Source organism: Marmota marmota, unplaced genomic scaffold, assembly GCF_001458135.2.
Source record: "Marmota marmota marmota unplaced genomic scaffold, marMar, whole genome shotgun sequence".
Lineage (NCBI taxonomy): Eukaryota > Metazoa > Chordata > Mammalia > Rodentia > Sciuridae > Marmota > Marmota marmota.
Window position 1 is genome coordinate 13,506,508 of NW_026000272.1, and position 15,150 is coordinate 13,521,657.

Here is a 15,150-nt window from a genome sequence, read left to right on the forward strand (position 1 = left end):
TTACTTCTTTTTTTTTAAAGAGAGAGAGAGAGAGAGGAGAGGAGAGGAGAGGAGAGAGAATTTTTCAATATTTATTTTTTAGTTTTCGGCGGACACAACATCTTTGTTTGTATGTGGTGCTGAGGATCGAATCCGGGCCGCACGCATGCCAGGCAAGCGTGCTACCACTTGAGCCACATCCCCAGCCCTAAAAATGCTTTTTAAAAAGATGTTATCTACAAAGAATAATCTAAAATCAAATTTAGAGAATTAAAATGAGCACCAGGTTCCTACTACCAGTTCATTGAAAACTAATTCACAAATCTTACACTTCAAAATGGAGGAACTGTGATTGGGCAAAGGGGAGGGAGAAGTGGGGAGGGGGACAGGGGCAGGAAAGTTGGTGGAATGAGATTGACATCATCCCTTTCAAGTGTACAGTGAGTTGATTTTTAGTATATTCATAGACATGTGTAACTATCCCCAGAATCAGTTTTAGAATATTTTTTGTTTGGTTCACTTCCTAAGGAAACCTATACCATTAACAGTCCCTTCCCATTTTCCCCAACCCTACCAGCCCAAGGTAGCCACATTAAAATACTTTATGTCATTATGGATTTCCTTATGTTGGACATTTATGTAGAATCATAAAAAGTATGGACTGTTATGTCTGTCTTCTTTCACTTAGCATGTTTCCAAGGTTCATTCACATTGTAGTATGAATCAGTACTTCAGTTTTAAATCAATAAATACTATTCTATTGTGTGGCTACCATATTCTTCCATCCACTAGTAAATAATGCTGGATTGTGAATAGTGCAGTTTTGAACCTTCATGTATAAGTGTTTGTGTGGGCATGTTTTTGTTTCTCTTGGATAAATACCTAGGAGTTAAACTGGTGGATCATGTAGAAACTCTGTTTCACCTTCAGAGAAACTATCAGACTGTTTTATTTTTTGTTTGTTTCTGATCTGCTTCTTTTTACCCATGAAATGGTATACTGTGAACATGTTTCCAAAGCAGTGATTACATGGGCATCACATGTATACATCAATTCACAATTATTTTCTTTTTAATATTTTAGACAATAAGGTTCTCATATTTAAAACACTATAGTTTTTATATGTAAAACAAATGTACTTAAATTCATTAAATTACAGTGTAGAAGCAAATTTATGGACTAACAGACTGTTTCTAAAGGGGCTATATCAATTTGGTTTCCCACCAGCAGTATATGAGCGTTCCACTTTTCTCCATGCCCTCACCAACATTTGCTATTCTCAGTCTTTCTGATTATCACTCTTATTAGTGACAGTGAAGTAGGTTTCTCATTGTGGCATTGATTTGAATTTTTCTAATGACTAATTGAGAGTTTTTCATGTATTTATTAAGAATTTGTACATATTTTTTGCAAAATGTCTATTCAGAGCCTTTACCTATTTTTATCTTATATTTTATTTTTATCTTTTCATACATATTAATGGGTATCATATGAAGTTTTAATAAATGTATGTATCATCTAATGTTTAAATCAAGTTATACATATTTATTTAGTCAAACAGTTATCTCTCTCTCTCTTTCTCTCTCTCTCTCTCTCTCTCTCTCTCTCTCTCTCGGTACTGGGATTGAACCCAGGGTGCTTTACCACTGAGCTACATCCCCAACATTTTTAATTTGAGACAGGTTCTCACTAAGTTGCTGAGGCTGGCCTTGAACTTGCAATCCTTCTGCCTCAGCCTCCTGAGTCACTGAGATTACAGGTATGCAACACCATGCCTGGCTACAGTTATCATTTCTTTATGATGAAAGCCCATCAAAATCCTCTAGCTTTTTAAAATGTGTTGTTGTTGTTGTTATTATTATTATTATTATTATTATTGTCGTTATCTATAGTCCCCTACTGTGCAATAGCACACCAGAACTTCTTGCTCCTATCTATAATTTTGTACCCATTGATCAGTGTTTTTCTGTCCTTCCCTTCCCTGTACTCTCTCCAGCCTCAAGTAACCACCATTCTAAGCTTCTGTGAATTCAACTGTTTAGATTCCACATATGAGTGAGATCATGTAGTACTTGTCTTTCTGTGCCTAGCTTCTTTCACTTAATATAATTAACTCAAGTTCCATCCACATGGACACAAATGACATTATTTTGTTGTTTTTTAATGGTTGAATAGTGCCGCAGTCTGGCTGGGCACAATTCAGGAGCCAGTTGTCAAAAGAAACGAACTTTATTTTTAGAACACACACACCACACCACACAGCTCCTCAGGAAAAACCCTCAGAGCCCAACTGCCACCACCAGCTTCCCACAAGCCTCTCAACCTCCCCCACTCCTCCTGCTCTTGAGGCCAATTGGCTGGGTCGCGTGGGAGGAGCCAAAAAAGTCCCCCAATGAGCATCACCGCAGAGGAGCCAATCAGTTGGCAGCTAGAAGTTTGCTGGGGCCGCTCTGAGCCAATCATCAGCTGGCAGCTGGAAGTTTGCTGGCAGCTGGAAGTTTGCCGAGCCCCCTTTTGGCTGTGGCTCTCAACAGAATAGTATTCCATTATGTATACCATACCACATTTTTTTTAACCATTCATTGGTTGATGGACCATTAGATTGCTTCTATGTCTTGGACATTAATGAACAATGCTGCAACAAATATGGAAGTGCAGATGTTTCTTTGACATATTGATTTAATATCATTTGGATAAATATCCAGTATCAGGTTTGTAGGATCATATGGTAATTCTATTTCTAATTTTTTGAGGAACCTCCATACTGTTTTCTTTAATGATTGTACGAATTTCTTTTCCCTCCAATGGTGTATTAGGGTTCCCTTTTCTATATATCCTTGCCAAAAATTGTTATTTTCTGTCATTTTGATAAGAACCATTCTTATGTGATAATTCATTGACTTTTTTTTTTTTTTTTTTACAGGCATTGATTGCTAAAAGTTCCCTCTAAGTACTACCTTTGCTGTATCTAATAGGTTTTGTTATATTGTGTCACCATTTTCATTTGTTTCAAGAAACTTTTTAATTTACTTCTTAAATTTTTTTCTTAATACATTGGTTGTTCCAGTAAGTTGCTTAATTTCCAATTTTTTATTGTTATTGATTTGTAGTTTTATTCCATGTTCAGTATGATACCAGTTCTTTCAAATTTGTTGAGAATTGTTTTGTGTCCTATCATATCTATCCTGGAGAATGTTCCATGTGCTAATGAGAAGAGGTGTATTCTACAGCTGTTGGATGGGATGTTCTGTAGATGTATGCTAAGTCCATTTGGTCTAGGCTGAAATGTGGCTCTCTTGTGTTTTTGTTTTTTTTTTTTTTTTGATCTGTCCCTTTAGTTTTATTAATATTTGCTTCATGTATTTGAGTGCTATGATACTGGGGTCATAAGTATTTAGAATTATCATTTCTTCTTGATGAATTATCCCTTTATAATTATTTTCCTTATCTCTTTACTGCTTTTGATTTGAAATCTGTTTTATTTGACATAAGCATGGCTACTTCTGCTTTCTTCCATTTGCATGGAATATATTATTCCGTACCTTCATTTTGAGTTTGTGTCTCCTTACCAATGAAGTAAGTTCCTCATAAGTGACATAGAATTGATTCTCATTTTTTAAAATCCATTCAGTTTCTTTGTGTCTTTTAATTGGAGAATTTGATTTATTTACATTTATGGTGATTCTTGACAGGTAAGGTCTTCCTACAGTGGTTTTGTAACATGTTTTCTATTTTTATTGTAGTTTCTCTTATACTTTTTGTGGTTATATGATTTACTCTAGTGGTGTGATTCAGTTCCTTGATTGTTGTTTTTGTTTGTCTCTTTTAGATTTTTCTTTGTGGTTACCACAAAAGTTACAAAAACATCTTTTGATGGTAACAAGATATTTTAAAATGATAGTAACTCAAAAAGATAAGAACAGAAACACCAATAAAAAAGAAAGAGAAAAAATATACTATTAAAACTCTACACTTGTATCCCATTCCTTTCTACATTTTGAATTTTAGATGTTTCACTTTGCATCTTTCTGTGTTGCCTATCTCTTAACATATTTTTTATATCTTTATTTATTTATTTTTATGTGGTACTGAGGATCGAACCCAGTACCTCACAAGTGCGAGGCAAGTGCTCTACCACTGAGCCACAACCCCAGCCCCCTCTTAACATATTCAATGTATTATTATTTTTATTTGTTTTGATTTTTGGTCTTCATACTAAAGATATGAATGGGTTATGCACCATGTTAACAATATTAGAGAATTCTGAATTTGTCTACATAGTTACTCTTACTAATGAGTTTTATGTTTTCCAATTCTTTCTTTTTGTTCAATAACATCTGTTTCAGTTTCAAGAACTTCCTTTAGCATTTCTTGTAGAACAGATATGGAAGAGGTATAATATAATTTTGCTATGTGCAATTGCTTTTATATCAGTTAAGAGAAGGTGAATAAGCATGTATTTATACTATCATTTATAATTGCATAATTCCATTTACTGGTACTTTGTTTTTATATGTGGATTTAAATTTACATTTGGATTTTTTTGTTTTTAGTTTGAAGAATTTCTTTCAATATTTCTTATAAGGTGCATTTTCTAGCAAAGGATTAACTCAGTTTTTGTTTGTCTGAGAATGCTTTCATTTCACCTTCAATTTAAAAAAAAATAGTTTGAGTGGATACGGAATTCTTGGTTGGGAGTTTTGTTTCTTTCAGTACTTTGAGTATGTCAGCCCACTGCCCTTTGGTCTCCATGATTTTGATGAGAAATCAACTGTTAATATTATTCAGGTTCCTTGATGAGTTTATCTCTAGCTGCTTTTGAGATTTTTGTCTTCGTCTTTGTCTTTAAGCAGGTTCACTATGATTTGTCTGAGTGTGGATCTCTTGTTTTTACCCCATTTGGAATTCGTTCAGCTTCTTAGATGTATACATAAATATTTTCCTCAAATTTGAGAAATTTTCCATCATTATTTCTTTGAAAATTTTTTGGCTCCAATTTCTCTCTTCTTTCCTTTTGGTACTCCCATGCTTAAAGATGTCCCATATTTCATCTGGGTGTGGTGGCATACCACCTGTAATCCAGTGACTCAGAAGGCTGAGGCAGGAGGATTCCAAGTTTGAGGGCAGCCTTGGCAACTTAGGAAGGCCCTCAGCAATTTAGTGAGACACTGTCTCAAAGTTAAATAAAATAAAAATTAAAAGTCCAGGAATGTAGCTCAGTGGTAAAGTGCCCTGGAACTCAATCGGCAATAACTACCCCTCTCCAAAAAATAGATGTTTCGTATTTCTTTCAGGCTTTGTCCATTTTTCTTTATTCTCTCTTTTCCAGATTGCATAGTCTCTATCAATTTGTCATTAATTCATTGACTTTCTTCTGCCAATTCACAGATCTTCTGTTGAGTCCCTCTAATGAAATTTTGAATTTCAGTTATTGTCCTTTTTAACTCCCAAATTTCCATTTGGTTCTTTTTCATAATTTAATTTTACTTATATTTATTTTTTGTGGTGCTGGGGATTGAACCCAGGGCCTTGGGCATGTGAGGCAAGCACTGTACCAACTGAGGTATATCCCCAGCCCTTACTTGTATTCTTTATTTGATGACACATTGCCCTCATATATCTTTAAACATGGTTTTCTTTAGTTCTTTGAACATATTTATAATGGCTACTTGAAGTCATTGTTAAATCTGATATTCAGTTGCTCTTATTTTTCCCTCAGTGTATGGGTCACACATTCCTGTTTTTTTTTCTTTTTTTGCATACCACATTTTTTTGGGTTGAAAAATAAACATTTTAGGTAATTTTAGGTTTTACAGCTCCAGATCCTGATTCCACTACCCCTTCTTTGGGGCTTTGGTTGTTGTTGGTTGTTTATTTGTTTGTTTAGTAACTTGACTGAACTATTTTAGTGAAGTCCATTTCCCCACAGTGTACAGCCTCTGGTGTCACTCCTCAGAGGGCACAGGCATGCTGTTTCTTGGAATGACAGGAGTATGAAAAGGACTCTCTTTGACCACCTCTGTCCCTAATGTCTCTGTTAAAACCAATTTAGTATCATGCCCACTGTTAAACTCCACTGATTGGTTCTAATATTTTTGACAATTCTCTGGGGCATAAATTGCCCCACTATTTAATCTAATTAAATTCAAGGAGGAGTAGTTTTTTTTTTTTCTTTTGAGCAATTCCTATTTTCTTTCCCTAGTTCTTTCTGGTGACCTAGCTGGCCTACAAGTACAGGTTATTGCTCTTCAGTTAAAGGAATCACCAGATTTCTTTTATTTTCTTATTACCAAAATCTCCATTGTTTTTGCAAGAGCCCTTAGGCTTAAATCTCCTCAGACCCTTTCAAATCAAACCAATTCCTTGGGAAGACCTTCAGAGCGCTCTGTTCCTATAGATGACCTTTTTCTCTGAGTCACTACTCTGGACACTTGGCAGGTGATGTCTCCTGGTGTTCTCAGCTTTCCTCATCTGCCATGGAACCTCCTTCAAGTGAGCTGGGGTGAGGGCGATTTGGCCCCACTATTTTCAACCTGCCAGGGTACAGCTTCAACCCTATGTGTGGGAGCTTAGATGAAGGGAGTTTCCTACCTCTCAGCCACACTGTCCATAAATTTAGTCTATTTTACCCAAAGTTATAGTGGATGAGATGTGCTGGTGGTCTGCCCCGCTTGGTGAAATACGCCTATTGATTGAGAACTGAGGAAGGAGAGGGCTTGTTTTCTTGGCCACATTTGCCTGAAATGGAGCGTCTGTCAAGATGAGTTGGGAAGAAGCAGGTTGTGATTCAAATGCCACACTTTCCTGTTGTTCATGAGTTTTAGTACATTTTTTAAATGAATGTTTCTTCATCTGTCATATGCCATTAGAATAATTTTTAGACAATTTAAATGGTTGTTTTTTATTGTTTCCACTTATGCCAGTTTCACTGGAGAGTGGGTCTAATGAGCAGCTCATGCCACCATCCTAAAAGGGGATTTCTTCCCCATTTCCTTTGAAGTCTTCATGTGCCCCTACCTGATCTTAGCCTAAAAGTTTTACTGCTTTTGTATTGTCTCAAAATTGTATGTTCAAAATTCAACCACTTAAAAGTTGTTTTACTGAAGGCATTTCACTTAACTTCTACATTTTGGTTTCCTCAACTATAAAATGAGGATAAATCCTCACATCAACCTTGCAGGATTGATGTGAGGATTAAATGAAGTGATATATACAAAGTATGTAGTACACAATATGAGGTAGTTGACACCACACACAATATGACTTTATTCATCTTCTACCTGCTGCTACCAGTGGCTTTCAAGAAATATTTCAAGACACAAATAATAGACAATATAATGTACATGCCCACCATTTAACATTAGAAACAAATTACAAATGCAATTCAAGTCCTATATTTACTCTCTAATATATTCTGCTCCTCCTCTCTCACCAGAGGGAACCATAGTCTGAACTTGGTTTTTTCATTTCCAGGAATGTTTTCATACTTTACTTCATATATACAATAAGGAAAAAGTCATTCAGAGGCATTTCTCCCTTTGATGAAGATATAAATATCCTGTTTGTGTAAGGGAAAATTGTTTAACCAATAAAATATGAGATCCCTGGCATGTTAGTTATTTATATGAGTGCATGTTCTTTTTCTTTTGATATGAGAACAGCTCTGGATAAATACCAGAAAGAAATGGTTTCCTTTAAAGACTAGACTCTCTGTGGTGTTTCAGAGAAGTTTCTGTTGTAGCCCTGTGTGCTAAATAATATTTTCTGCATTTACCTATGTTAATAATTTAATTTTTTAACTAAAGATGCCTTCAACTTTAATAATTTAAAATTTGTTACCCAATGGATTTAAAGATTTCTCAATTATTTTGAGAATCACAATACTGTTTGCTTGATTTTAATTAGTGTTGTTTTTTTAAAAAAATATTTAATTTAGTTTTAGGTGGACACAATATCTTTTCCACTGAGCCACAACCCCAGCCCCTAATTAGTGTTGTTTTTTGAGAATTTTATTATACACCCTGAAAATGATGGAAGACTCACTGAAGTCTTCATAGAGCTAAATGCTTACATTCTGATTCATTTACATACAAGGGATGAAATTTGAACTTAAATACTTGGGATTTTCCTTAGATATGCTTCTAATGTAATCGCTGGTATTTTTGATGAGTCTCTTGTAAATATATGAAGACGTATTAGAGGCAAAACATAGTTGGATGAAATTCACAGAAAATTCAGATTAAAATTTTATTTTTGATGAATATTTTGGCTGAAATAGGGACATCTGTGGATTTGAGTTCCTCCTTCTGCTGAATCTTTGATGCTCAGGTAACTTCTTTCTTTTGGTCTGTAGGTGGCAATCTCAAACCAGAAATGTTCACAACAGTCAACGATGACAAGACATCCAACCCTAAAATTATTTGATTGCATGCAGATGCTGGGATAAAAATGCAGTAACATGTTGCCCAAATTTGGACATGTAATTGACCCCAACCTGGTGTATCCCCATATTTACATATATTCGTATGGTTGCCCCAGCTTTTTGTTATCCCCTGGGTGAGGTCTTTGGGGATTTCCCCTATCTCTCCCCTGCTGACTTACTTAGGTAGCTTCTGTCCCTTCCTGGGAATAACTTCTCCCTTACAAAAATACCCACTTCTTTCCTGTGCTTCAGTGTAGTGGTGTAATATCCATTCTTTCCATGAGGGAGAAGGTTCCAAGAGAGCCAGGAGAGGACAAGAGTTGGCATTAAGACAGATGTGGATCTCACTTCCGTCTGTGTTGTAGCAAGCAACTACCACAAACACCCTGTGTACTTTTCCTCTTGTTAGTTTTATTCACCTTCTGTTTACCATTGTTGCCAGCAATGACGACTTTCAGAAAACCCCCCAAAAGTTCTGTATTTGCTTTGGGGGGTAAGGAGCATAGGAAAAATTCTGAGCCTCAATTCTGTTTTGCTACTGTCTTTGAGGAACCAGGAAAAAAGAGAATGGTTGCAAACAAAATGAGTTGGGACAAGAAAGAAGCAGACAGCTTACTCTTGGGTCTGGATAAATGAAAAAGGGAAAATAGGGATCCACCCAGTCCAGTGTGAGTAGCAAACCTGGGATTTTCCACTGGCCAGAAGTTGGGCCTTCCAACTCCTCTTGCTTCACCTAATCTGTCCAGGCTACAGAAATTCCCATGACAGGCTTGTGGGAAAGGAATGCGATGGGAAACAGGAATCTTTAACCCTCTTTTAGGGAGAGTCATGACCTTTCAAATTGAAAATCTACACAGAGATTCCACAGAAACACTGTTGTATGAGATGGTTAAGCTCTGTAGTGTTATGAGGTAGAATAGTTTTCTCCTGCCTTCCTATCCAACCAGGAACATAAAAGAGCCCCATCTGCTCTGTATTCTATTAGATAAATGCATGTTGAGTTTTAAACATCATTTGTACATTGAGAACTTCTTTTATTTTATCACAGCACATATACAGAACATGTTAAGCTTGAAAACTAAATCTTAACCCACTGTTGTTTCAAACAGATCATTTAAAATTATAAACTGCATTTTAAAGACAGATTGTTCTTAGTATAATGATACATATTTGCATATAATGATATTAATTTGTGTACTAAGCTTATTTGGCTAAGTAAAATGTGCTTTTTAGGATCTGCTTATAATAGGCAGTGGCCATATAAAAATAGTTTTGTTCTTTTTTGCAGTAGCAACATTTTCATGTCTGTCCATTAGCCTCTGTTTTAATCTGAGATATTGAGCTCATATTATACTGAAAACTTTAAAAATTAGTTAAGCTAGGTGTGGTGGCACGTACCCGTAATCCCAGTGCCAGATGCTGAGGCAGGAGGATCACAAGTTCAAGGCCAGCCCCAGCAATTTAGCAAAGCCCTAAGAAACTTAGCAAGACTGTGTCTTAAAAAATAAAAAGGGCTGGGCCCTAGCTCACTGGTAGAACACTTGTCTCGCACATATGAGGCACTGGATTCCATCCTCAGCACCACATTAAAAAAATAAATAAAGATATTGTGTTCTTCTACAAGTAAAAAATTTATTTTAAAAAATAAATAAATAAAAAGGGCTGGGGTTGTGGCTCAGTAGTAAAACGCCCCTGGGTTCAATCCCTGGTACCAAAAAAATATATTGTTTAATAACATTTAGTAAGCCCAGAAATTAGTATGTTGAATGGAAAGTAATAATAAAACACCTATAAGCATTTTCTTTTAATTGCTATAACTCTTTCATCAATTAGAGTAGACTGTTGAAGATATAGCAGTCATTTAGTCATGGAAAGAAAACACAGGACTTGTTAACTCAAAAGAAGTTAGGATAGTGATTTTCTTCAAATTACATTTCTACTCAAATGCACTCTCCAAATCTGTTATTTTCCTAATTATATTTTACATGTGATGAATTTTTAAACCTCTATGTGATTTATGCTCTTGGTTGGAAATTAAATATCAATTGAATTTTAATTTGGGAATCATGGGTACTAGTAATTTTTAAAGATCAGATTCTGGCAAGGTGTCTTGGAATAAAGATAATAATACATCTATTGACTAGAGTTTAAACAATCCTTTTCTGCAGTCAGGCAGGGTGGTAACATGGAATGACCTGAAGCTTTAGCTTCAGACCTGGTTATGACCCCATCATAGCTATTACTCACCCTTCCTGATTCTCAGGTTTCTCATCTGTAAAATGGAGATAATGCCTATGTTGAAATACTGTTGTGAATGTTAAACAAGAATGAATTCATGTAAAGATCCTAGCATCAAATTGTAGCCTTAACAAACCGCACCGATTTAATCAGCACAATTTTATTAGGAAGTAGGTTTTACAAATGAGTCATTTGAGGCTCAGGCAACTCACCCAGGGTCACCAAATCTGTTTTCTGATTCTAAGCCCAGGGCACTTCCTACTTCTCAGCTGCTTCTGGGACAAAACTGTGAAATAAAATACTTAGTAGCCATGGTTTGATGGGACCACCCAAATGTGATCTAGTGTTCAGTAAGACGCCCATTCCTGCCTTTCTTCTCTCTTCTTTTTAAATTGATTTTTATGGTGTTGGGGATCAAACTACATCATTTTTTTCTTTAAAAACATTTTTATATCTTTATTTTATTTATTATTTTTAACGTGGTGCTGAAGATCGAACCCAGTGCCTCACACATGCTAAGCAAGTGCTCTGCCATTGAGCTACAACCCCAACCCCTCTTTCTTCTCCCTGACATATGTGTGCTAATGCATGACTCCAAGCTACTGATGTGTTAGTTGCTTACAGATGCCCAAGGAGGAAGAGTGTTTATTATTAGTAGAGATCAACTGTGATCCACTCTATTCCCAATCCCCCATACTTGAATACCAATAACAAGTCTCTTTAAACACATTTTGCAACCTGTGGCAACATACTACAGTTGGAACCACAGCACAAGATGTGCTCTAGGAAGAATAAGTAGGTCACTTCTCAGTAGGGGGGTTCCTGTTGGGGAGTGGTGAGAAAGGTTGCTGCAATCAGTAAGAGTCTAAAAAGTTAATACTTGACCTTGTAGGCACTCAACTCACTGAGTTGCTTAGGGCCTTGGTAAGTTGCTGAGGCTGGCTTTGAACTCATGATCCTCCCGCCTCAAGGCTTCAGAGCTGCTGGGATTACAGGCATGTACCACCACACCCAACTCAGAGGTTTTTGAGTAGGAAAGTAGTGGGACTTAAGTCGTGGTCTGCAGGATGATTTGCAGGTGAAAGAGTCTGGAAGCTAGGAGATCAGTTGGCCTATTGAAGCAAGCCAGATTTGGATGCAACGAAACCGATGTGATTCTGCAATCTGTATTTGGGGTAAAAATGGGAGTTCATAACTTGAATCTAATGTATGAAATATGATATGTCAAGAGCTTTGTAATGTTTTGAACAACCAATAATAAAAAAAAAGAAGGCTTGGATTTAGGCTGTAGCAGAGGGAATGGATCCAAGGAGAACTGGGACTGGTTGGATATGAATGGGCAACCAAGAAAGTCAAGGAGTCAAGGGAGAAAACAAAAATTTCAAAATATGTTGTCAGTCAGGCAGAAGATTATTAAAATGGCCAAGTGGTCCCAGGACTCAACACCCCTATGAGTGGGAAGGAGACGATTTGGAAGCATGCTAAAGGGCTGAGAGTTAAACATTTACAGGACATAGTTCACAAGCTATTATTACTCTTTTCACCATATTGCTGCCTTATGGAAGTGTTCAGGTATTCTGCAACACTGGATTCAGATCCTAGGCTAAGTGACTTTTTGGTGAGTCTTACAACATATTGTTACCTGAATGTAGGACTTTATTCTAGAACATTGCAAATGGGTGACAGGGAGTACTTAGTGAGTTGCTAATCTTAGTATTTGACCAGCAAATACCTAGAATATTTGAAGTGACTAAAAAAATATTATTTTTTTAAACTTAAGTTGAGGTCATCTGATGGTCTGTATGCCCCATCCCCCTGGGTGCAAGCTCCTGAAGGGTGCGGATTTTTGCTTTATTCATTGCTATATCCCCGTCGGAGAACAGAGCATACCACTTAGTAGATGCTTAGTCAGTAAGTGCTGACTGAGTCAAGGACATCAGAGATCATGACTGTTTGGTCACCACTTGAGTCCCCTTGCTGGGCACAGGGCCAATGGCAAAGGAAGAACTGAATAAATGTTGGTTGAATTGAGTTGAAATAAATTGAACAGCATTTTGGACCAGTTAAATAAATTTTTATTTGGTTTTATATTGTGGGAAATACAGTAAAATAATGTTTGATTGACAACTGTTTACTTGGGATAGTCAGCAGTAACAAAGCTATATTCATTTTTTGCTAGTGATGATCTGGAACAATTTATGGAAAATCAAGGTGCATCCAGCCCAGGTATCCTCATTTTAACCACAAGCCTCAGCAAGCCATTTATGCGACTGGAAAAGTATGTTACTCTTTTACAAGAGCTGGAACGACATATGGAGGTAAGGCAAGGCAAGCTTTTCTAAGCTTCTGTACCTGTATGACCCTCTGCTCTGGGAAGCAGTCAGTTTGCCTCCAAACTAGCCCTGATGAGGATCCAGAAAATGTCTATTTCAAAATTTACTCACTCCCATCTTCCTTCTTCCAAGGCTTCTACTTTACTTATTTATGCAACCAAGTAAGGTCTATTTTCTTTTGTACTAAATGTTCATGATCATTAATCCCCCTCTCTTCTTCCCAAGTCTTGGTCCTGTTTCTTGCTTCAAATCTATATTTACTTAGGTTTTCTTTTGCCTTCTCATCTGTAGATGGTGGTGCAGTCAAAATCAGACCTAGAAATCTCTGTTCTGGTCTATTAACCAAATGTATTGTGGGAGATAAAGCAAACCAACATCAGAAAATACAAACAACACATTCATTGTAGACAGGAATATTTAATCTCCAGAACACTGCAATCATTCAGCTTTCTGACTCTGGATTACAGTGGAAGATTCTGGTATTCCTTCAAGATTAATCAATGCATCCAATATTAATGCATTTCTCTGTTCACCAGTACATCTACATCAAAGTCCCATCACATTTTGGCTCATAAACTTACAGTTTACATGACACAGTGTATAATCTTTTGTAAATATTAAGATTTGTGATGAAGACTGATCATTGAATCATTTTTCATCAAGAGCCCAAATCCTGTTGTGATTAAAAACCAGTCAACAGGGATAGCTCTTTAAGCTGTTCTTTGGTGATTATGCATGGGGTGTGGAGGTGTGGGTGGGAGAGGAGGGCCCCCTGGGGGAGGCTGCATTTACCCTAGTTGCTCTTCCTGTGTCTGGGGGAAGGTTTTGAGGTTTTAAAAGGGCTGATTATCTTTAAAGCAAAAGGTTGCATGCTGTCAGGCTTGTCAGCATTTGTCAGGATTGAAATCATGTACTCTGAGGGAAACCACATTCTCAGGGTGTTTGACCTGCCTGAAAGCTGGAGGCAGTGGGGAGCAGGTGAATAAAGCCTGCCGGAATGAAATTTCAGTTAGGGCTTTGAAAGGTGTTGGCCTCTGGAGGTCTTTCCATAATCAAACTGGTTGGCTGAACCGTTTGAGGTTTGCCCCTCCTTGCTTATCACAAAAATCCAGAAACCAATGGCCTAAGTTTCTGTTACTTAGTACTGAAGTACAAATACACATTTAATTGGGGAGAAAATAAAATCTCAAGCAGTAAGAAGATGCTCCCACAGCTCAGATTCTCTATTTTGCCTTTCTTGTAGTGGAGCCTGTTTCTACCCCTGCCTTGTCTTTGGCTTGCTTCCCATTGCCCACCATCCTATAAGACACCTCCTTCCTGCTAGTTCACCAGTGCTGAGACACTATCCATATTTCTGATTGCTGGGCATGATCGCTGGCTAGCAGTAGAATGGAACCTGAAATTCTCAGTTGTCAACTGGTTTGGGTGACTACAAATTTTGTTATAAAGGAATACAAACCTACTTTCCATGAGCAATATTATTCTTGGCTTGAGTCAGACTCTGATAATGTTCAAGTTCAGCTCTGTATTTTCTCACCCAAAACCGGTGAGCAGATTGTATCTTCCTACTGTGCCAGCTGAGTTCCAGGGGTTAGGTTTACATACATTTAACATACACCCTTCAGGTGAGGTATAACTCCATATAACCCCTCAATGTTAGGTATATGCTATGACTTAACATGGTCCCTCAGGTAATTATTTACTTACCATATTCATTGCTAAATATTTATTATCTAAAGCACAACAGCAAAAAAGAGAAATGGGAACTCTTGCTTCAATAATTATATCTACTGTGCTGTTACTAAATATATGCTGTGATACCTGCTGTTTTAAAAGTCCATTATACTCTATGCTAGTTTAAGGATTAAAACACAGACTGACATTTGGAATCTCAATTATTAGATAATTAAATTTTCTTTTGGTTCACTGTTCTTTGACTTTAACACAGGTATAGACTTGTGTTATCATCACTACAGTTGGGATGATTCTGTCACCCTCCAAAATTCTTGCTTACTATCATTTGGGGCTACACTTTCCTCCCACCTGGAACCCCTGGCTACTGATGACCCGTTCTCTGCTAATGTTGTTTTCAATATTTACTTTGATAGGATACTCATCCAGATCATCAGGATATTCTGAAAGCAATCGTAGCATTCAAAACACTCATGGTAGGTCATG

General features: G+C 36.9%; 1 protein-coding gene across 5 annotated transcripts in view; it reads left to right on the forward strand.

The window, feature by feature from the left end:
- Arhgef6 (Rac/Cdc42 guanine nucleotide exchange factor 6) overlaps window positions 1-15,150 on the forward strand; it is a 105,846-nt gene that overhangs the window by 69,105 nt on the left and 21,591 nt on the right. For all 5 annotated transcript variants that reach the window (XM_048797020.1, XM_048797021.1, XM_048797022.1 and 2 more), the window contains 2 exons: window positions 12,819-12,957; window positions 15,081-15,140. In XM_048797020.1, the coding sequence (XP_048652977.1) occupies window positions 12,819-12,957; window positions 15,081-15,140 (199 nt within the window). The remainder of the gene's footprint in view (window positions 1-12,818; window positions 12,958-15,080; window positions 15,141-15,150) is intronic.